This window comes from Euprymna scolopes, chromosome 4 (assembly GCF_053919585.1).
Source record: "Euprymna scolopes isolate OS-2025 chromosome 4, ASM5391958v1, whole genome shotgun sequence".
Taxonomy (NCBI): domain Eukaryota; kingdom Metazoa; phylum Mollusca; class Cephalopoda; order Sepiida; family Sepiolidae; genus Euprymna; species Euprymna scolopes.
Window position 1 is genome coordinate 6,569,443 of NC_136485.1, and position 24,848 is coordinate 6,594,290.

At 33.8% G+C, this 24,848-nt stretch overlaps 1 protein-coding gene across 2 annotated transcripts in view; it reads right to left on the reverse strand.

The window, feature by feature from the left end:
• Window positions 1-24,848, reverse strand: part of LOC145266602 (C-myc promoter-binding protein-like) — a 183,429-nt gene that overhangs the window by 76,503 nt on the left and 82,078 nt on the right. For both annotated transcript variants that reach the window (XM_080122499.1, XM_080122489.1), the window contains exons 3-9: window positions 21,391-21,686; window positions 20,626-20,815; window positions 19,401-19,457; window positions 17,867-17,936; window positions 15,765-15,934; window positions 12,818-13,062; window positions 2,337-2,403 (exon numbers count right to left, since the gene is read on the reverse strand). In XM_080122499.1, the coding sequence (XP_079978625.1) occupies window positions 2,337-2,403; window positions 12,818-13,062; window positions 15,765-15,934; window positions 17,867-17,936; window positions 19,401-19,457; window positions 20,626-20,815; window positions 21,391-21,686 (1,095 nt within the window). The remainder of the gene's footprint in view (window positions 1-2,336; window positions 2,404-12,817; window positions 13,063-15,764; window positions 15,935-17,866; window positions 17,937-19,400; window positions 19,458-20,625; window positions 20,816-21,390; window positions 21,687-24,848) is intronic.

Here is a 24,848-nt window from a genome sequence, read left to right on the forward strand (position 1 = left end):
ATAATTGTAGCGGAATCAGGGAAAATATTGGAATTGGCATATCATTAATGAGAACAGTAGTCTAAATCTAAATAATAGAAAGACATCCTCGTCTCAAAAATTTAAAAATATTTTCATGAGTCTTCATCCATGCTTAAATAAATAATTAAACAAATAATTAAAAAAAAGAAAAAAAAATTTTACATAATTTTATTCATGAGATAAAAATTACTGGTTCAGGGCTTGAAGCTGGAATACACAGACATCCTCATTGAATCGTGATAGGATTAATTATATTTTACTGAAATTTATTTCAATGAATGTCATTTTATTTCGATCCCCGACTCCGTCTCCCTCAATCAATGTCATATTCTTGGGTTTCCCCCCCAAAATTAACCATTATAAAATATTTAAAAAATAAGGGATCGTAGCAGAAGACGAATACTCGCGAACATTTCAAGTGACATCAGTTGTTCGACCTTGACATTGCCGTTGGTTGTTTGTAAACACGTCATATATCAGACATGGTCGAATGTTCGTGAGCAAGATTTTTAAAAAATATATTTACAAAACTTTTTAAGATTTAAAAGAAAAAATATACATTTCCAAAAATTTTTTTTGATATTAAATATTTACAAAACTTTTAAGGATTAAAAAAAAACTTCCTATTTACACACAAAAATTTTTAATGTAAGTAACAAAACGAACATATTTAAACAAAATATATTTAAATAAATAAGTGCGTTTTTTTATATATATTTACAGAACTTTTTAATAATAATAATAATAATAATAATATAAATGATAATTTTTACGACGTGCCCCAGTGTGTATGTATATATATATATATATATATATATATATATACATATACATATATATATATATATAAACACCCCAACCTCCCTATGTTAAGAATGGCTTTCAGAATAAACACCCCCAACCTCAAAAGCCGTTCTTAACATGGCGAGATTGAGGGGTTTTTATTCCAAAAACCGTTCTTAACTTGGGGTAGTTGGGGGTGTTTATACTACGCTGGAGCAGGTTGTAAATAATACCAAATAAATAAATAAGCTAATGTTATAACTGAGAATTTTGGATGATGTCAATTAAAAAATACATAATTTAAAAAAAAAAATTAAATAAACTTATTATAACCAAACTTTTTTATGGCAGAAACATATAAAATAACTGCCTTGTTCGGATTTTTGCAACCAAGATTAATTTTTATGTACAGTGTGTGTGTGTGTGTGTGTGTGTGTTTTTTGTTTCGTTTTTTTAATCTTTCTTTGTGCGTTTTTAATAAAATTCTATATTTATTTAAAGTGTGATGTATGTAGGTGGTCAGTGAAGGAGAAATCCTTCTAGACCGAGGCAATTTTTTTGCATAATAAAATCGCAAGTATAGCAAGTATAAACAATCGAGATTTAAAAAGTATATTTTATTCACATATCTTTTATAACTTTTATTTTTATAAAGATGAAATGCAATATCACAAGATACAAATCTTTTTATAATTTTCATTTTTATTCAAAAAAAAAACAAAAACTTGCTATTTGCTTACTTCTACAGATGGGCAAATTAAATGCAAGTAAAGTTTAGCGTCCGAAATTCTCAGTTTCTAATGTTTTGTAATTAATATAGTTCATTCTTTTTATTTTATTTATTTTTTTATTATTATTATTAAAGTTCTGTAAATATATTTTTAAAAAAACGCACTCAGAAAGACACCCATTTATTTAAATATAGTTTGTTTAAATACGTTCGTTTTGTTACTTATACTAAAAAGTTTTGTGTAAATAGAAAAGTTTGGGGGGTTTTTTAATCCTTAAAAGTTTTGTAAATATTTAATATTAAAGAAAATGTTTTGGAAATATATATTTTTTCTTTTAAATCTTAAAAAATTTTGTAAATATATTTTTTTTAAAAATCTTGCTCGCGAACATTCGACCATGTCTGCTATTTGACGTGTTTACAAATAACCAACGGTAATGTCAAGTTCAAACAACCGGTGTCGCTTGAAATGTTCACCAGTATTCGTCTTCTGCTACGGGGTATCTAATCTTTACTTGATCTAAAATAAGAAATACAAACGGTAATATGATGTTATAGGCTAGATGCAAAAAAGTTATAGGATATCTCCTTCACTCCCAGGCAACAGCAGAAATCCTTGCAAGTGCCTTAATAATTATGATACATGTTCGTAAAGTACATCACAAATGCGAATTTATGTTATTGATGAGCTTACGATAACATTTGTACAAAATACGAAAAGAAAATTGTTTATCAATTCATTAACAATTTTCTTTGCTCAAAATGTTTATTAGATATGCAATTCAAAAACATTCATTCATACCTGAACAAGAATTCTTGGCCTTTGTGGTGACGGATACGGAACATCATACATAAAATGAGAAATGTGCCTGCAAAGAAAATTTTTATGAAAAACAAGATTTTCAAGAGTTTGTTTCATAATGTTGAAACAATAGTTGATATTAACTTTTAGAATAGTTATTGTAACAAATATTGAAAATGCTTTAAATTTATTGTAACAAATATTGAAAATGCTATAAATTTATTGTAACGAATATTGAAAATGCTTTAAATTTATTGTAACGAATATTGAAAATGCTTTAAATTTATTGTAACGAATATTGAAAATGCTTTAAATTTATTGTACCTATTTACTATGCCTCCCCACAGGACAAAGTTAGACACCAGGGTCGTTTTTTAACGTGGAGAAAAGGTACAAAAATAAAAATTGTCTTAGTCGTGAAGGATTTCTCCTCCACTGAAAGAGAACAAGAAAATGAAGTGCAGCATCTGAAGAACAGATACTACACTTGGATCTTGACCAAAAGGTCAAAAACTTCAATTTATTGTAACGAATATTGAAATGCTTTAAATTTATTGTAACGAATATTGAAAATGCTTTAAATTTATTGTAACGAATATTGAAAATGCTTTAAATTTATTGTAACGAATATTGAAAATGCTTTAAATTTATTGTAACGAATATTGAAAATGCTTTAAATTTCAAATTAAAATCATTCTGAATAGAAAAGAAAAATTTGTCTAAGAAATTTTTCTATAAAAAACAAAAATAACTTTAAAAAAATAAGAAAAAAATCGCAATAAAAGAGTCAGTGATCCAGTTTTAAAAACTTTAGATTACCTAATTCAACAATTCTAATGGAAGCAAATTCTCAACAGAAATAAATTGATTAATATTATTGGAAACTAAGTATCATCATTATTTTAGCAATGATTTCATTGAATATATTTATTGACGTTTCAGCAGATGTGATTTAAATTTCTTTCCAAAAACTCATTTAAATTAAAAATCACATCCTTCTTATAAAAATTAAACACACTCGACTTTGAATAATTCATTGGAGGGGAAAAAAAAGCATTAACACATTTTTTTACTTAATATTTTTAAGAATGATACTGTTTATTCTGAATTAATATACTGTTTAATTAATTTTGTCTAATACATTTTATTTCAGTCTGAAGTTAAATGCAAAATGTCTAGAATATTCCACCCCCTCCCCCAAGAAAGAAGAAAAAAAAAGTTTTAGGATTAATGCTTTACTCTCTCTATAAATATAAACGAAAACATCCCACCCACCATAACCAGCGAAACTCGAATGACAAGTGTCAGTGAGTGGAAAACTTTCCAACGCGACGGTGGTGCTTTTGGCAAAGAAGAAATCAGTTTAATGAATATCTGAACACGTGGAAACTCCCGACCAGTATTTTTGAAAGTATTTCAGTGCTAAATTGTCCTTATAATTACTTTGTTTGAAGTGTCTCTTGGGAAGAAGAAGAAAAACTAAACACTCTTAAACGGAAATTACAGTAATCTATATCTATTCCATTTTGATTCCATTCGTAATTATGGGAGGGGAATTTATCTTCAAATATCTTACTTTCCCTCTCTGTCTTGCTCTAACCAAGTCTGTCGACCTGTTCCACAAATCCAAATCCTCAACATGAAATCCCCCCAGAAAAATAACATGTGTAACCCTAGAACCCCATAGACCCCTACTACCATGTCTCCTTCTCCAACATCAGGGGTCTACGTTCCAACCTTCCAGAGGTTGAAACCCAATTACAGGAGACAAAACCAGACATTCTTCCTAAGCGAAACTGGCATTAGGCCGACCACTTCCCTTAACGAATTCATAATTATTCATAATTAAAGGATACTCTAACTTAACATCTAAATCTGACCCCCCAAGATTGCCATGGACATGGAATATGTGCCTACATTAAAGATGGCTTTCCGTGTGGTAGGGATATCTCCAGAGAAGACCCTAATTTACATTATATGTGCTTCCAGATTGCACTTGCTTACACCTACGCATTTATATTTGCTCTCTATCGTCCCCACAATAGTGGAGTTACTATCCTTAAGAGCATATCTGAAAAAATTGACCACATCCTGTCTGCTCACCCTTCAGCTAACATCCACATTTGTGGTGACTTCAATGTCCACAATGCGGAATGGCTGACCCACTCTAACAAGAACGATGATGAGGGGAGGTTCTGTCATGATTTTGCCATTGCCTATGACCTCACTCAGATTATCCACGAACCCACCCGAGTGCCCGATACTTCCGGTCAGTATGCTAGCCTTCTAGACCTTTTTCTCACAACTTCCCCTGACCTATGTTCAAGTTCCGTTCTGTCTCCTCTGGGATCTTCCGACCACTCCATTGTATCAGTTAAGATAAAAACAAAATGCAATAAGTCTTCAGATGTACTTCTCCACCGTACTGTATATCGATACTCTACCGCTGACTGGGATAGCTTCCGTACACTTATATCCGATCTACCCCTGCATTCCATGTTTAAAAAGGATGTGTCCTCTATAGTATCAGACCTGACCGAATGGCTAATTGTAGGCATAGACCGATTCATACCATCCAAAAAATTCCAACAAAAACCTAACAGCAAGCCATGGTTCTCCCCAGAATGTGCTGCTGCCATCGCGCACAGAAATCACTTTTTCCATAGCTACCAACGTAATAGATGCACTGAGACTAAAGTTGCCTTCAGGACTGCCAGCAATCACTGTAAAAGAGTAATAAAAAATGCTAGAGAGCTATATGCTCAGTCCATTAAATCCAAAGTAGCTGAGCAGCGGCTTGGTTCCCACCAGTTTTGGCAAATAGCAAACAGGATCCTGAACAGCAGCGTACGTTCTATCCCAACCATCATCAATGGACCTGAGGTCATCTCGTCAGCATCAGACAAGGCCAAAGAACTTTGCAGCTAATTCTACCCTCTGTGACGAAGGCCATCAACTCCCCGTATTTCCTCCTATAACAGACAACAAGCTCTGCAACATACAAATATCTGTGCGTGATGTTGCCATGCTAATCAAGAACCTTGATTCCAGTAAAGCAACTGGCCCTGACCGCATTTCAATCATTGTGCTGAAAAAGCTTAAACTAGAACTTGCCCCCATACTTACAAAACTCTTTAAGCCTTGCCTTAAAGAAAAGTACTTCCCAACACCCTGGAAAAACTCATCAGTATGCCCTGTATTTAAGAATTCAGGTGATAAGTCGTCTCCCTCTCAGTACAGACCAATAAGTCTCCTGTGTGTCATGAGTAAGCTGCTGGAATCCATATTAAATAGAGAAGTAGTCAACCACCTCAGCAGAAATAACCTTCTTAGTGACATGCAATATGGTTTCTGTTCTGCCAAATCTACAGCAGATGTGCTAACTGTTATATCTCATAGGATTAGTGAATTTCTTGACAAAGGCTTCCTCTCTAGGGCAATTGCTCTTGACATATCAAAGACCTTCGATAAGGTATGGCATAAGGGTCTACTTCACAAGATTTCCAGCTACGGTATAACTGGAAATGTTTTCTCTATCATTAAATCATTTCTCTCTGATAGGCTCATAAGAGTAGTGGTTGATGGACAGAAATCAGAGGCCTTCAATATTAATGCTGGAGTCCCTCAGGGGTCCATCCTGGGCCCAACTCTCTTCCTGATCTACATCAATCATCTCCCTAAACACATACTGAAATCATTCGTTTACATCTATGCTGATGACACGACCATCTACGGCAACACATCGAAGGCTGTAAATGACAAAGCTCTCTCTGATTCTCTCTCCTCTGATCTTGGTACAGTGGAGGAGGAGATGGCTGGTTATGTTTAAATCATCTAAATCCAAACTCCTATCTTTACATCATCAATGCTCTGATTCCCATCTGGCATCAATTGAAATGGGTGGCTCTCGTCTAGGGGAAGCTCCATGTTTTGATGAGCTTCTGGGCTTGACCTTTACTTCTGACCTGAAATGGAACACCTACATCAAGTCTGTTGCCAAGGTCGCTGGAAAAATGGTGGGATCCTTCTACCGCTCCAAAAGATATCTCACTACTAATGCAATTCTCTATCTGCCAAGTACGTCCAAGGATCGAGTACTTCTGCCACATCTGGGCAGGAGCTGCTAATAAACAGCCTATCCTGCCTTGACAGAGTACAAAATAGGCTTCGTGGCTTAGTGGGTGATGCCCTTTTCTCTTCCCTGCAACCTCTCTCCCACAGGAGAGACATTGCGAGCCTGTCTTTGTTTTATCGTTACTACCATGGCAGGTGCTCGTCTGAACTCCAATCTCTGGTCCCTCCTTGCCAATCTTTCACGATAAACACCCGCCTAGCTGAAACCACTGTCAAAAGTTTTCCCCACTCCTTATCTGTGCCAAAATCAAAACGTAGATTCTATGAACAAAACTTCTTTCTTAGAAGTGCACGCCTGTGGAACTCTGTTCTGGTTGCCTGTTTCCCACCTGACTACAACCTGGATGTCTTCAAGTCCAATGTAAATAAATTCCTGATGAACCGCCTCCTTAAATAAGACACTTTATCAAATCTCCAACATTAACGTACTGTACACACAATAACCCTTATCCCCGAGTGGTTCCGGGCCTTGATAAATGGTGACTATCTTGTAAAAAAAAAAACTAGATTGCACAAATAAGTCTTTCTTCACATGTAGCATTCAATTAGTCATTTTATTTTTCAGATACAAAAATTGAAAATCATAAATTATGATTCAGTAAAGAATAAATGCAGCAATTTTCAAGCCTCCCACAACAATAGCATTAACTAGGTTACTAATATATATAAAAGTAATGAAATCAAAAGGATGCAGTGTTTACCTGATATACACAATGGTGAACTTCAATCTAATAATAAACACCAGTATTTATATATAGATAATTTAATCCCAACCGAATAAAAAAGTTCAATATATATATATATATGTGGTCCGTAAATTGCTTTCAAGTTGGAAAATGAAACAACTTTTTCTCAAATGACTGCATTTAATTAGTTCTTTTTTATTATAAGTTTTAGAGTGTGGAAATTTGTTCTGACTTAATTATAAAAGATAATATCTCTTAAGTAGCCTCCATTCTCGGCTTTGCAAAGTTGAACTCTTTCTAAGCTATTCTCCATGACAGTTCTTAACATCGGAGGTTGTAGGGAAAAAATTTCCTGTCATGTTTGCTTTAAGTTCTTGGATGGTTCGAAATTTATTTGCATACAGTTTGTTTTTAAGCTATCCCCAAAGTAAAAAATCTGGTGCTGTCAAATCATGTGAACATGGAGGCCATTCAAAATCGGAATTTCGAGACATTTCTGATTCTGAAGTATTACAGTTAACAACTGCATTGTGGTTCTAGCTGTATGAGCAGTTGCTCCATCTTGTTACCACTAATACACTGGTATATCAACCACCAATAGCTATGGCTAAAGATACATTACTTGAAAGTACTTCATTCAAACTCCTCGGATTAACGTTCACAGGAAACATGAGTTGGAACAAATACATCAAAGGCATTGCCATGGCTGCTGTGAAGAAGGTAGGCTCTCTTTACCGTGCTAGAAAGCTACTTACGCCTGAAAGTATCTTGTACCTCTATAAGGCCACCATTCGCCCATGTATGGAGTACTGTTGTTACATTTGGGCTAGTGCATCTGCTACTAGTCTCTCACTACTAGACAGGGTTCAAAAGAGTCACCAACCTGATAGGTCTTGAACTGTCATCTAAGCTTCAACCTCTGTCCCATCGACGAAACGTTGCATCCCTCTTCCATTTCTACAAGCATTTATAATGGTGGATGCTCCGATGAACTACAAGCCTTTGTACCCCTTTGACGTAAATGTCTCCGACAAACTTGACAAAATTCCACCCCTACACAGTAGAAATCCCTAGATGTAAGAAAGCTTTCTACTCCAATAGTTTCTTCCCCAGAACTGCTAGAATTTGGAATTCCCTTCTGGGTTCCTGCTTCCCCAACTGTACCGACATGCAGAAGTTCAAGTGTAATGTGAACAGACATCTTGCTGCTCAACTCCCTTCATAGTATCCCTGCAACTTATGTCCCTGATAGTGACACTGTGCTTTGTTTGGGGTGAAAATGTAAAAAAAAAAAAAAAAAAAAAAAAACTGAGGAGGCTGAACAAAATTCACTAGCATATCTATATTCCTCCCAGCATTTTCATTCACATCTTCAAAGAAGAACGGCCCAATAACCCTTTCTGAGGTTACTCTACACCATACTATCAATTCAACTGGGTGCGTTGGACTCGAATGAACTTGGCGTGGATTTTCGGTGCCTCAGAATCTGGTATTCTGCTTATTAACCCTAACTCATTCGAATTGAAATGAGCCTCATCTCTAATGATCAACTTGTGAATAAACTCATTGTCATTTCTTGCAGATTCTTGAAACTTGACAGCAAAAGTCGTTTCTGAAAGTCTGGTGGTTGTAAAGATTGCACTAATTGAACCTTGTAGGGATACATGTTTAAGTCTCTTTGAATACGCTGTGGAGAACTCCGCGAGATGACAAGTTCTTGAGAATGCTTTTGAGTGGTTGGGTTCTCTTCAATGCTACGCCTCACATCTTCAGTATTCCCGACCGACAAACAATATGGATTCAGGCAAGCCCGTTCAACAGCAGATATCTTAACTGTAGTCTCTGAACGTATATACCGTTCACTGGACAAAACAGGGGCGGTTAGAGCGGTAGCCCTTGATATATCTAAGGTTTTTGACAGGGTATGGCACGATGGTCTTCTAAGGAAAATTAGATCATATGGTATCACTGAAAGAATACACAATGTAATTAAATCCTTCTAAAGTAAGAGCAAAATCCAAGTTGTCCTCGACGGTTGTACATCTAAACAATATGATATAAATGCGGGAGTACCCCAGGGGTCTATCCTTGGACCTTTATTGTTCTTGATATTCATAAACGACCTCCCTAATAAAATTGTTTCGGAGATGGGTATATTTGCTGATGACACCACACTATAACAGGCATGAGGGGAAAACAAATGAACACATGTCTAAGGAAATGGCAGAATCACTAGAGGATGACCTCCAATCTGTAGTGGAATGGGGACAAAAATGGATGGTCACATTCAATGCTGCCAAGACTAAGCTTGTTTCCTTCAATAATTACAAGAAACCTTTTTTACCACCAATAGCAATGGCTAAGAATACACTGCCTGAAGTTACTTCCTTTAAACTCCTTGGCCTAACGTTTACAGGGAACATGAACTGGAATAGATACATTGAGAGCATTGCCAAAGCTGCTGCAAAGAAGGTGGGCTCTCTCTATCATGCCAGAAAATTATTTACGCCTGAAAGTATCTTGTACCTCTATAAGGCCACCATTCACCTATGTATGGAGTATTGTTGTCACATTTGGGCTGGTGCATCTGCTGCTTGTCTCTCACTCCTGGACAGGGTTCAAAAGAGAGTCACCAACCTGATAGGTCCTGAACTGTCATCTAAGCTTCAGCCTCTGTCCCATCGACAAAATGTTGCATCCCTCTGCCTGTTCTACAAATACTTTAATGGTGGCTGCTCTGACGAACTGCAAGCACATACCTCCGTGACGTGACTACCCCCGACAAACCCGTCAAGCAACTAAGTCCCACCCCTTTACAGTAGAGATCCCTAGGTGTAAAAAAAAGCCTTTTACTCCAATAGTTTCTTCCCCAGAACTGAAAGTCTTTGGAACTCCCTTCCGGGATACTGCTTTCCCAACTGTACTGATATGCAGAAGTTCAAGTGTAATGTGAACAAACCTCTTTCTACTCATCTCCCTTCTTAATGCCCCCTCAAATTGTCCCCGATAGTAGCCCCCTACTTCAAAGTGACACTTGCCTTGTTTGGGGTTAAAATTGAATTAAAAAAAATAAATAAATTTTCTTGTGAACAACCTCGTCTACATCTAGACCTATCATTTACAAAGCCCTGCTCTTGAAAGTGCGTCATCAAGTTAATTATTGTAAGCCTACTAGGAGGATGTTGAACAATGAAATGTCGTAAGATCTTTGTGTTGCAACAATTGATCGTCCATTTTAAAATTAAAATTCAATTATCTTCACTCGTTCATCTGTTGTAAACTTATCCATACCAAAAATTTCCAAAGATTCTATTTTATAATTTTGAAAAGAGAAATTAAAATATATTAATAGAAAAAAAGTTATTTCATTTTTAAAGTATAAAGTGACTTATGAGCCACCCTGTATAATGAAAGGTTTATGTTAAAGAATTCGCCTCTTCTGTATTATACAAAGTAAAAAATATTGAATTTCAAGTGAAACAAACGATACCTACATAATTGTTAGGTCTCAAATAGTAACATATCCAAAAATTACAAAAAACAATAAGGTAGAAAAATAATTATTCATGAAAAAAATTGTAAGTGTAATCACTATCTTACGCTTACTAAAAAAAAAAAAAAGTTGACAAGGGAGATAATTAAGTTGTTGTTTACATCATGTGATGAGTGTAATTCAAAATGTCGAACAAAATTTCATGAATAATTATTTTCCTACTCTATAATTTTCTGTAATTTTTGGATGTGTTAATATTTGTGATGTGATAATTACGTAGATACTATTTGGTTTCCTTGAAATTCAATTTTTTTTTCTTTGTAGAATATAGAAGAATTCAAACTATTATGATATTTCAAGATTATATAACACAAAATTTAATAAATAAGATATGAAACCCCAAAATATTTAATACGTCTGATAAAACTAAACTCAATGTTTAACACATTATATTGAGCAAAGCTTTCAACAGATTAAAAAAATTTGGAGTATGATTACAAAATATCAAAAGTAAACACTCAAAAGTATTTATCCATGTTTCAAAAAATTTTTATTACTAATATATCAAAATTTTTATTACTAATATATCAAAATCCCAACTGAAGGTGTTCACTTATGCGTGGAGTTTATGTTAAATGGTTTATTAAAAAGATCAGTGATAGATAAATAATCAAACCTATAAAATGGTGTTCTTTTTAATCTTTTGACATACACAAATATTTGAACTATAAACACCATTTGCTGTTAGGTTATTGGGCTTTCTTCAAAAATTAAGCTTTGTTATTAGCAAAAAATAGATTACCAACTGATTTTAAGCTATTTGTTGCTCTTTAAATAGATCCACATTGAAATGTATTTTTGACTCTGTATTAATTTCATTTGTTAGGCTTGTCATCATTATTGAAAAAAAAGATATCAGGTCTATCTATCCAGACTTTGTTTTGTTCATGAATTAATTGCAAATATATCCATTGGAAATTATGTGAATAGGAATTGATACGTCATGTGCTGAAGAGGAAAATCATAAATGTGTCAAGTTTTACTCTGATGAGTTAGTAATAAAGTTGTTTTTTTTTAAACATATGCACAAACATTGTCGAGTGTTGACTTTAGAAGTAGGTTTTCAAATATTATGTTGCAGATTTTGTTTTTTACTTGAATTAATATATATATGAAATTGTTTACACTTAGTGTAACAATATTCTGTCATACAAATAACTGAATCCTTTTAGTAACCAATATTGTAAAAATTTGTAAACAAATGATTCATTTTTTCAACTCCTGCTCAGATGGTAAAACATAAGACACTAGTTGGTTATATATATGTGTGTGTGTATGTGTGTGTCAGAATGCTATGAAAAGAAATTAAATAAAGTGCTCAATCTCAGATGCGAGAGCTAAATACAAATATTTATTTAAAAACTATACATACATATTCCAAAGATGAACCAGCAGTTTCATTTTATTGGAACAGCCTTCTATGGCTGACTAAAATCCGCTACAACTCATCAGCGTCTGATGGAAAGAGAAAACCAAACAGAAAAAAAGCGCTCTCTGAACAGCACCACCACCACCACTCCATCACCCTACCTGCCCAACACTCCCTTCCTTCCATAAACAGAATATTTTAGCATCTTACTAATTTATAACAGGGACATTAGAGCAAAGACACCACCCGTTAAACAGCATTTTCTTCTGTTTGTTTTCCTTTTTCCATCAGACACTAATGAGATGTAGTGGATTTTAGTTAGCCACAGAAGGCTGTTCCAATACAATGAAAACGCTGATTCGTCTTTAGAATATGTATGTATAGTTCTTAAATGAATACTTATATATATAATTTTACTTTGGTTTGTTTTAGCTTTTTTAAATAAATAAAAATGTATTTTAACTCACATTCTTATGATTGGGCACTTCATTGATTTCTTTTCAACGTACCCTAACACACACACACACACACACACATACATATATAAAATTCTAGCTGAAGAAGAAACTATCCAGCAGATGAAGTTCGGGTAGAGAAATTAAATACCATGAATAAGAAAATGTTAGTATCACTTGACACAAGAAGAGTACTTAAGTGTAAATATTGATTATAAATCAATAATTACAGAATCAATCATGAAATCTATAAGTAAATTTGCTGCTAATCATTTTCCACGTACCTTTCAATGGGAACTGTATAAGGACCTGTTATTGATATTCTGTACAAATAGGATAGAAATTTCTTAAAAGCATCAAAGAAAGGCCAACGAGAAAGAAGACAGATGCATTTGTTTGAGTGAACAGTTTTCAGTATGCGATACTGTTCGCGGATATGCTTATTTTTCAGCCCTAAATGCCGCAATTGTAGATCGGTCAATTTTTCTTCCGGAAATTCTTCATAGAAAGATACTGCTGCTCCATACGCCTGCAAAGACAGAAGGATAAATTTGTAACATTTTCAATACATTTGTTTTTTAAAATTATAATACTCAGTAAATACAAAAACATTATAAAGAATAAAATACATTTTGTTTTTCAAAATTATAATACTCAGTAAATACAAAAACATTATAAAGAATAAAATACATTTTGTTTTTCAAAATTATAATACTCAGTAAATACAAAAACATTATAAAGAATAAAATACATTTTGTTTTTTAAAATTATAATACTCAGTAAATACAAAAACATTATAAAGAATAAAATACATTTTGTTTTTCAAAATTATAATACTCAGTAAATACAAAAACATTATAAAGAATAAAATACATTTTGTTTTTTAAAATTATAATACTCAGTAAATACAAAAACATTATAAAGAATAAAATACATTTTGTTTTTCAAAATTATAATACTCAGTAAATACAAAAACATTATAAAGAATAAAATAATCAAACTTTCAATTTTTTTTTTTTTAAACTAGTTAATATTGTCAGATATTGACATTTTTTTTAAACTAGTTAATATTGTCAGATATTGACATTTTTTTTTTTTAACTAGTTAATATTGTCAGATATTGACATTTCTTTTTAACTAGTTAATATTGTCAGATATTGACATTTTTGTAGCAAAAGAAAGTTGCGATCATTCTTTTATTTTTATCTAATATTTTACTATTTAAGCCAACTAGAATTCTTCCTTTTACAGGATTCATTAAAATTCAAATTAAAGAGCCTAGCAGATTAATGAATGAAAAAAAAGGAATAAAAGTTATATATACGTGTCATCCACAGACAGAATGTTTCGCCGTATCACAGCTCTTCAGTGCAGTTATACTAGCACCTATCCTGAGCCAGGGATCAATCTTACAACCATTTAGTTGATAGCAGTTTTATTTTCTATCGCATGTAATCATATTTTTATCATATTAGGTTGGTGCAAAAATGTCAAATTTTGACGTTCAACTTGAAAAATCATAACTCATTTCATAATAAACTGTGTTAATCGAAATACGAACCATTAGTATCGACACATTTTTGCCAACAAAAAAACAAGTTTATTTATCCCATTAACATAGAAATCCAGAGTTCTGGAAGCGATGAAATTATTGAAGGCCGATTCAGCATCATTTCAGCTATTGAAGCATTTTTCACGCAGGAAGTTGTTGAGATGCTTGAAAAAGTGATAATTAGTGGGCAAGAGGTCCGTTGAATATATCGGATGAGGCAGTCTCGCAGCCCAATTCGTTCAGCTTCTGCAGGGTCAGTTGAACAACATGCGGGCGAGCATTGTCATGAAGGAGAATTGGTTCCTTCATATTGACCCATCTCGGGTACATATGTTGGAGCTTCTGGTGCATTTCGTCAATTTGTTAGCAGTACTTCTCTGCCACAATCGTTTCGCCCGGATCCAAGAAGCTGTGATCGATGAGACTAGCCGCAGACCACCAAACACTCACCCTAACATTTTTTTGGTGTAATTTTGGCTTCAGGAAATGCTGTGGAGCTTCTCTGGCATCCAACTACTGTTCCAAACATCACCAGTTGTCTTAGAGGATCCACTTCTCATCACACATCACAATCCACTTGAGAATATTTAATGGATCAGTGTTGTGTAGAAGACACCTCAAAATGACGATTTTTTCGATTACCGTTACATTCATGCGGCACCCATTTATCCAACTTTTTGGACTTCCCTATTTGCTTTAAATGGTGAACGACTGTTGAGTGGTCGACCTCAAGTTCAACAGTAACTTCTCGTAAGGGTTGGCTTCAATTAAGACTTTAAAATGTTTGTTATAAATCAAAGTCGGCCAGCTGCGACCATCTTCAACTTGGAGGTTCTCGTCACCATTGCAAAGTTTCTTGAACCATCGTTGTGCCACACGTTTGTGGTTCCTGATATCACGAGATGTCTCGACAGTTTTTCAGCCTAGTTTAAACTGGAACAAGAAAATAATGCGAATTTGAATTTTGTCATGCTGTCAAAAAATCTAACAATTTTGTCATGCTGTCAAAAAATCTAACAATTTTGTCATGCTGTCAAAAAATCTAACAATTTTGTCATGCTGTCAAAAAATCTAACAATTTTGTCATGCTGTCAAAAAATCTAACAATTTTGTCATGCTGTCAAAAAATCTAACAATTTTGTCATGCTGTCAAAAAATCTAACAATTTTGTCATGCTGTCAAAAAATCTAACAATTTTGTCATGCTGTCAAAAAGCTTGCAAAAAATTGAAAAGATTGAGAATGGTAACGAATAACAATTCTATAGAGCGAAAAACACGCTTCGAAATGATATATAACATAGCTCTATATATCAATGAATTAATTCAGAAATCATGTATATGTGAGAAAACGATATTGTTTTTGCACCAACCTAATAGCATATATTGTAATATATTTAACTGTTTTTTTGCAAATTGTTTTTCTATTTCATCTTCTATCTTAAAGCTGATGTATTTTTTTGAATTGATAATTTAAAGAGTTAGAAGAATACTTTTAAAGTGTTCATTTCATATATTTTGGTATTAAATGAAAGTGTTTATTATTAGCGTAAAACTTTTCAGGAGTCAATTTTATGAAGTTTTTTTGTTTTTATTTTAATGTATTTCTCAGCTTTATTGATGCATTTCACATTCTGACAAAGAAAATGTGAAATAGTAAGAAAATTGAAATGTTATTCACCTTTTCACCACCCGATGTTGTGAGAATAAATGTTGAGAATACGGGAAGTGGATGTTGAGCCTTTGCTGACCAACATTCAATCGTTGCTCCCATTGGTAAACAAAACAGCGGCACGGATGCAGGCAGGGGAAAGTTTTCATAGTCATCAGGTGGAAAACGGCCTAATATGGCTGAAGTAAAAAAAAAGAAATCAACATTATCATCGTTAGAACATGAGAAATTAAAATTTGATAAAATAATATTTTTATCGATGAAATTCAAAGAAAAAATAAATTCTTCAAATAATCATTTACAAATGTCAGAACTTAATCTTTGGATTATTCAGATGACTGTCCTCATCTTGAGTGTGATTTTCATGTTTTGGCACATGTAAACTATGACCTTCTTCATGTGTATCTTGTTGAAATTTAGGGAGAAATGTATACTTATATATAGTAGTAAGTAATGATTCATAGTCAAACGTAGGATTGTACAACTTTAAAAACAATTTAAGACACCTAAAATTCATACCAGAATTGTCTGCAAGGATTTATGGCATAATGCATAAAGACTTAGTAAAATTCAGTTGTAAGTAACATTCTTTTGGAGATTTAAGATTCCATCCTCAGTGCAGGCGATACTCAAAATACAATTGCAAATTACTTAAATCATTCGTTGACATCTATGCTGATGACACGACCATCTACGGCAACACGTCAAAGGCTGTAAATGACAAAGTTCTCTCTGATTCTCTCTCCTTTGATCTCGAGCGCGTGGTTCAGTGGGGGAATACATGGCTGGTTACCTTTAATGCATCTAAAACCAAACTCCTATCCTTACATCATCAATGCTCTGATCCCCATCTGGCATCAATTGGGTTGGACGGCTCTCGTCTAGGAGAAGTCCTGTGTTTTGACAAGCTTCTGGGTTTGGCCTTATCTCCTGATCTGAAATGGAACACGTACATCAAGTCTGTTGCCAAGGTCGCTGGAAAGATGGTGGGATCCTTCTACCGCTCCAGAAGATATCTCACCACTGATGCAATTCTCTATCTATATAAAAGCCAAGTACGTCCAAGGATGGAATACTGCTGCCATATCTGGACAGGAGCTGCTAAAAACAGCCTATCCTGCCTTGACAGAGTACAAAATAGACTTTGTGGCTTAGTGGGGGATGCCCTTTTCTCTACCCTGCAACCTCTCTCCCACAGAAGAGACGTTGCGAGCATCCTTGTTTTATCGTTATTACCATGGCAGGTGCTCGTCTGAACTCCAATTTCTGGTCCCTCCTCACCAATCTTTCACGAAAAACACCCGTCTAGCTGAATCCACTGTAAAAAATTTCCCCCACTCTTTATCTGTGCCTCAATCAAAATGTGGATTCCATAAACAAAGCTTCTTTCTTAGAACTGCACGTCTGTGGAACTCTGTTCCGTCTGCCTGCTTCCCACCTGACTACAACTTGGATGTCTTCAAGTCCAACGTTAACAAATTCCTAATGAACCGCCCCCTTAAGTAAACACTTCATCAAATCTCCACAATAACGTAATGTACTTGCAATAACCCTTATATCTGAGTGGCTTCCGGGCCTTGATAAGTGGTGACCACTGTGTAAAAAAAAACAAAAAAACTTAGGACTTCTTTCCGATCATAACAGAACGAGAGTATACTCATGAATTAAATGGTTTCATTTGAAAGTCTGTGCAGATTCCTGAGTTTGGCAGAAAGATTCCCAGAGTTCAACAAGATATGTCTACAGAAAATAGAAGGAGGTTTTATCAGCGAAAACATTGTGAAAATAATTCTCAAGATGAGAACAGTGGCCCAAATAATCCAAATTATCAATCTGCATCTCAAAAATTCAAAAAGTAAATCATTCTAAACACAAATTTAAAAAAAAGCATTTACGTGTAATTTATTTTAAAAAAGGTGAATATATGGAATTGTGTTAAAAAAATATATATCTTTAAGAAAATATTTTTTTTAATAATCATAATATAGTATATTAAAAAAATTTTTTCAAAACTACAAAAGTTAACAAAAAATTACAAAAAAAAAAAAAAAACAGAACTACATTCAATTAGATGAGAATTTATCAAGTATAAAATTTGTCAAAATACATACCAGGTTCGTAAGCTAAAACATCTGCTTTAGTCATTGCTTTCTTGTAACACAAGTAAATATCAGAACCAACCTGGAATTCAAAACAAAAAGGAATTATAAATGCAATTCTTGGTTTTATGGTTGGATGTTATATTTATTCTGAGTCAAATGCAAGAGAAATACATTGGTAAAAAGAAGAATCTGTACGCAGTGTCTGTGGATTTAGAGAAACCTTCTGACAGCGTACAAAAAGGGATTATCTGATAGCCATTGTGAAAACAGGGGTCAAACAAGTGGTTGGTGAATGTTGTTGAAGCAATGTACAAAAAAAGTTGTGTTAGAATGAACAGCACATTTAATGAAAATTGCTCAGTTTGAAAAAAATTGGATTCAATTCGATTTTCTGTTACCTGTAAGCATTGGATATACAAAAATTTGGTCGGCAAATCTGTTGAGGTTGTCAAGAAATTTTGTTACTTTACCATCGGAGAACAGGGTGGAGCAGGTGCTTGTGTGATTGCAATAATTAGGAGTGTATGGCATAAGTTCAGAGAAATTCTGCTGTTACTAATCAGCAGAACGTTGCCAGTGTCGACATAAGGGAAAAGTTTATCAGACATGTATGCAGTATGATGTGAAAGCTGGCCAATGAGGATGGAGGAAATACGTTGCATGGAGAAAAATAACATGAGAATGATACGATGTGTAAAGTCATAGTTCTGATGATCTCAGAGGACGATTAAATTTGGACAGTAAAGTGAGACGTGTGCAGAACAAGAGACTTTGATGGTATGGTCACATTGAAAGAATGGATGAATATGTGGATCAGTATATTTAGTTAAGGTAGCAGATTCTGTTCACAAAGGAAGGCCAAGGTAAACATGAAAGGAAGTGATAAAAATTAACCCAAGGGAAAGAGGGATAAATAAAGACCTGGCTAGAGATAGGTTAATTTGGAAGTCAATTTCTAAAAGCAGTTTAATATATGCCAGCATGTAAAATAATATTATACCACATATGATGATGATGACGATGATGATGCTGTAAAAATCATCATCATAATAATAATGCCATCCTAAATAATACTTTTAATTGGCCAAAATTTATATTCAATACCAAGATCAGATTTAATGAACTAAATACATAAATGGCAGAAATGAATAATGAACTAAATATATAAAAACAAATGAAAAATTGTTTTTTAGGCAAAGTTAGTAAATCGTAGCTAGTTTAAAACAGGAAATGCCCAAGATTTCTAAAAGTTTTGCAAAATGAATTAAGATTTCAACTTCTTTAATCTTTAGGAATCAATAAGATTGGAGCATACAATTGATATCCAAGCATTAGAAAGAAATAAAACTCTACACAGTAAAATAATAGGTTTGATATTTTGGGTAGGATGGAAAAGGAAAAAGTTTGTGCATTAAATAAGAGCATAATTAAAGTGCCTTTCTTGTTTAATCAAGTAATTTCTATGAAAAAAAAATGCAGTTCAACTCTCAATTTATATAATTGTGAAAGTAATAATAAAGAAATGCGATTAAATATGCCTTACCATTGCTTTGTTTAAGTTTTTGTTTATCTGGCAATAAGCGTGAGGAGCACTTTCATTCTGAAGAAGAAAAATGGTCGACAACAATTTCAGACAACAAAAATGACATTGAATTAAAGAAAACCAGTAAATAAAAACAATTTTTTTCAATCTTTTCCTCGCATGTGTAAAATGGCAAAAAAAAAAAAAGAAAAACTAAAATCAAACAATTTGATTTCAATTCAAGTTGTTGACTGCAACATACATTTATAGCATCATTGTATCAATTCATTTTTTAAAATTAAGTCATTTATTTTGCTTAAAGTATTTAAAAGTATCATGTTTATAATTCAAATTAATTAAAAGTTTAATTTTCTTATTTATTCAGACAAATCAAATGAAATATTTATTTTTAAAAAATGGCTTTTGAAACATGGATTTAAAAATTGAGAGACATCTTTACTTGGTTTAGCAAATATTGTATTTTTAAGCATGTCTAATTGTATAGTAGACCAAACAGTGATATTTTTATTCAATATCACATCAATTAAAACTATGTATTTTGAACAGTTTTCATCTCTTGAGTAATTAATAAATTCATTTATTACTTTTTATTAAAATGTAATTTTTTAAATTAAGTTTTTTCAAAGAAATATTTTATTAAAATGTTACTCATGTTGATGATGGCACATTTTAACGTAGCAATTCTACAAAGAAAACCTAATTCAATAATAATTGTCCAAAAGTTTATTTTTTTATCGATTTGAACAAGTTAAATGAAATTTCTATGAAAAAGAATATTGAATTAAAATGAAACCAAAAATTACACAAGTTTTGAATTACTGTAATTTTTTAAATGATGCTCAATTTTTAACATTAATACATTATTTTCAATTTATAAAGTCATTTACTCATGAAAACTTTACAGTAATATTTTTTATCCCAACTCCTGACCAGAGTCCTGCCAAATCAGAATATTTCATTTTCATCATTGTATCCTATGTAGCTCAGACAAGAAAATCCAGTTTTCCTTTTATATCTGAGAGGTTGTAGCCATTCTGTCCTGACAAGTCCAAAATTGTTCAAAAAGCGTCTTTTTATTTTGAAGCTGCCGTTCAGTGTTTAACAATGAAAAAAAAATACATATTTGTTTAAATCGTGTTAACATTCAATCAAAATGAAAATTAAATATCAAATTATTTATTGAAATGAAACTAGAATAAAAAAAAGAGAAAAAGAATGAACTTACTTTGTTTGTAAGAATAATACAAATATCCACCACAGCTAATGTGTCGCTAGATGCAGTTTCTGATGCCCGCCTGTATGTTATATAAATACGGCTGCTGTTGGTGTTATTGACATTTGCTGGGTGTCCGTACGGGGTGGTATGCACGATTTCACAACCTGCCATTAATTTCTCTTTACCTTCATATAAAACTCTACAAATTAAGCAGAGGAAATTAAATTAAATATTCGTCTTTATAAACATTTAGAATTTCAGATTTACATGCTTTAAGTATTCAAGGACGTTAACATATAAATCATCTTGTGAGATTTAAAAGTTGGACTTAAATAACATTTAAGCTGACATATCAAATTTTGATTATGACTAACCAATTTTCATTTGTTATTGTTGTACCATGTTATTAGCATTAGCATAATGTATTTTGTTGAAGTTTATTTTTTAAATTATGTAATCCTGCATAGCAACCGTGATATGGAGACATTTTTCCTATTAGAAAAAATAAATAAATAAAACTCACTATAAAAAATAAATCCTATTTTAAATTGAATATAAGAAGAATTAAATTTTTTTTTTTTTTCTATGAGTTATAAAAAAAATGTGCAAAAAAAAAAAGATTAAAAACTAAAAAAACATCATTGAATCCCAAGCAATGCTGTACAGGTACAGTTAGTTTGGTATAAAAAAAAAAGAGGAAAATTAATATTATACTATTTTGTGTTAAGAAATAAAAGGAAAAACACGTTTGTAGATCAAGAAATCACAATTTACCCAATATCAGTAAGAGGAGGTTTTTCTCTGCTTCTTCGATAACAAATGAACATTTCTGGGCAACGTATACCTCCATGATTCAAATCTGCAGGTAAACCCGATTGTGTTCGCTCAAGACAAACATAACCTTTCGGTTCCTTTTCACCCAAGCTTTTGTTGATCACACATATGTCTGTGATCGGATCTTGTTTACAAGTTGGCTTGATAATAGCTTCATTGGAAAATTCTTCTAATGGCAAGGGTGTCTCTGGCAGGCCAGCGACCACAAAATAGTCAGCAACTCGACGTTCATCCATCTAACAAAAAAAAAAAAAAAAAAATTATTATTTAAAACAGATCAAAAATATAATCCAATGGAAACAAATTTAGATGTAGAAAAAAAAATTATTAATAAAACAAAAAGAAATGGAAATTCTAAAATGAAAAAGCAATAATTTTTGAATATTGTTTTAAAACAAGAAAATTTCACACAAAACAGATGTTGCTGTCATCTCTCTATTGTATCATTATTCTCCTGGTGTTTGACTGAGCTCATATCTTTGTAAAGCAGTCAAAACAAGAAATTGCCTAGCTACAACAATGACTAAGACCTTTCCCTTTACATGTACATATTTCCCAAAAACCTCTGGGCTTGATGGAGGGGAGACAAAAACTTGTTGCTATGGTTTCAAATCATCTGAAATAACAGCAAGGGGAGACTTGATTCCAAATATTTCTCAATTTTATATCTTCCCTCTTTTGGAAAAAGGGTACTATTATGAATATCTCCAGTATCAAATAATCCTTATACACTGTGAAATTTACTTTATGTAAAAAAAAAAAAAAAAATGAAAGAGGGAAGATATAACATATGAGAAATATTTGGAATCAAGTCTCCCCTTGCTGTTATTTCAGATCATTTGAAATCACGACAGCAAGTTTTAGTCTATTTCATCAAGGTCAGAGGTTTTGGGAAAATATTAGATATTTTGTAATTCATATGCGAAACACCAGAGACTACTGCATGGTCCAGATCCACTCACCAAATGGCAATGCAGCAGTCCCAGTACTTTGCGCCTGCTGATAGGACAGCCTCTTTAGTGGTTAATCCAAGGTTCGGGTCCCTGACTATCAGGCGGATAACGTCAGCCCAGACAAAACGTTTACCTCCAGCACCCTTACTAGTGACATGGCCACAAGGACAGACATAGAGACAGAAAAATTTCCGACATCTCAGACTACTGTTCACCAAGTACTACCGACCTTTAAGCAGCTTTTTCTTCACCCTTTGTCAGAAAAATCACTCATTGAATGAGGACTGAGGGACATATTAAATAGAGAAATAGTCAACCACCTCAGCAGAAACAACCTTCTTAGTGACACACAATATGGTTTCCGCTCTGCAAGATCTACCGCAGATGTGCTGATGGTTATATCTCACAGGATTAGTGAATCTCTTGACAAAGGCTTCCTTTCTAGGGCAATTGCTCTTGACATATCAAAGGCCTTCGACAAGGTACGGCATAAGGGTCTATTTCACAAGATTTCCAGCTACGGTATAACTGGAAATGTTTTCTCAATCATTAAATCATTTCTCTCCGATAGGCTCATAAGAGTAGTGGTCGATGGACAAAAATCAGAGGCCTGCAGTATTAATGCTGGAGTCCCTCAAGGGTCCATCCTGGGCCCAACTCTCTTCCTGATCTACATCAATGACCTCCCTAAACACATACTTAAATCATTCGTTGACATCTATGCTGATAACACGACTATCTACGGCAACACGTCAAAGGCTGTAAATGACAAAGTTCTCTCTGATTCTCTCTCCTCTGATCTCGAGCGCGTGGTTCAGTGGGGGAAGATGTGGCTGGTTACCTTTAATGCATCTAAAACCAAACTCCTATCCTTACATCATCAACGCTCTGATCTCAATCTGGCATCAATTGGGATGGATGGCTCTCGTCTGAGAGAGGCCCCGTGTTTTGACAAGCTTCTGGGTTTGACCTATACTCCTGATCTGAAATGGAACACGTACATCAAGTCTGTTGCCAAGGTCGCTGGAAAGATGGTGGGATCCTTCTACCGCTCCAAAAGATATCTCACTACTGATGCAATTCTCTATCTATATAAAAGCCAAGTACGTCCAAGGATGGAATACTGCTGCCATATCTGGACAGGAGCTGCTAAAAACAGCCTATCCTGCCTTAACAGAGTACAAAATAGACTTCGTGGCTTAGTGCGGGATGCCCTTTTCTCTACCCTGCAACCTCTCTCCCACAGAAGAGACGTTGCGAGCCTATCCTTGTTGCATCGTTATTTCCATTGCAGGTGCTCGTCTGAACTCCAATCTCTGGTCCCCCCCTCGCCAATCTTTCACAAAAAACACCCGTCTAGCTGAATCCACTGTAAAAAATTTCCCCCACTCTTTATCTGTGCCTAAATCAAAACGTGGATTCCATGAACAAAGCTTCTTTCTTAGAACTGCACGCCTGTGGAACTCTGTTCCGTCTGCCTGCTTCCCACCTGACTACAACTTGGATGTCTTCAAGTCCAACGTTAACAAATTCCTAATGAACCGCCCCCTTAAGTAAACACTTCATCAAATCTCCACACTAACGTAATGTACTTGCAATAACCCTTATCCCTGAGTGGCTTCCGGGCCTTGATAAGTGGTGACCACTTTTAAAAAAAAAAAAAAAAAAGTATCAACATAAAATTTGTTGTATATTTAGAATTACACTTATTAAAAAAAAAAACAGAAAAATCTTTATGATGTATATACTCGTCACAGAACAAAGATGTCATATTCTAAAAATCATGTGGGTTTGGCTAGTAACTTTGCTATTTGGCTAGTAAACGAAAATATTTAGTTGTCAAAGGTCAACTAAAGATAAATTGGGAAAGCAGAATTCCGGAAGGGAGTTCAAAAGTCTAGCAGTTCTGAGAAAGAAACTATTGGAGTGGAAGGTTTTCTTACACCTAGGGTTCTCTACTGTGAAGGGGTAGGATTTAGCTGCTTGTCAGGTTTGTCGAGGTGTTCACGTCGAGGGGGTACAAGTGCTTGTAGTTCGTCAGATTAAACAACAGAGCATTATCACTGCTGATAAAGGGAAACATCTATCATGCATGTGTACACAGTGTGATGATGTATAAAAATTAAACCTCGCCAGTGAGGGTTGAGGACATGCGTAGCATGGAGAGAAACAAATGATATAGTGGATGTGCAAATAGAATTTGAAAGATAGATTTAGATCTGATAATTTCAGAGGCAGATTAAATCTGGACCTAATATTTAAGTTGTGTACATACAAAAAGTAGCCAATTAGAATACATCTTTCATTTACTTGCATATAATCAACCAATCATAATGATTGTAGTATGTGTAAAAATCAAGATGGTGGCGCACAGCAAAAAGAAACTAAACAAAACTATTTTTGATTTCATATCGGCAAAATAACATCACATTTTCTTCTTCATTT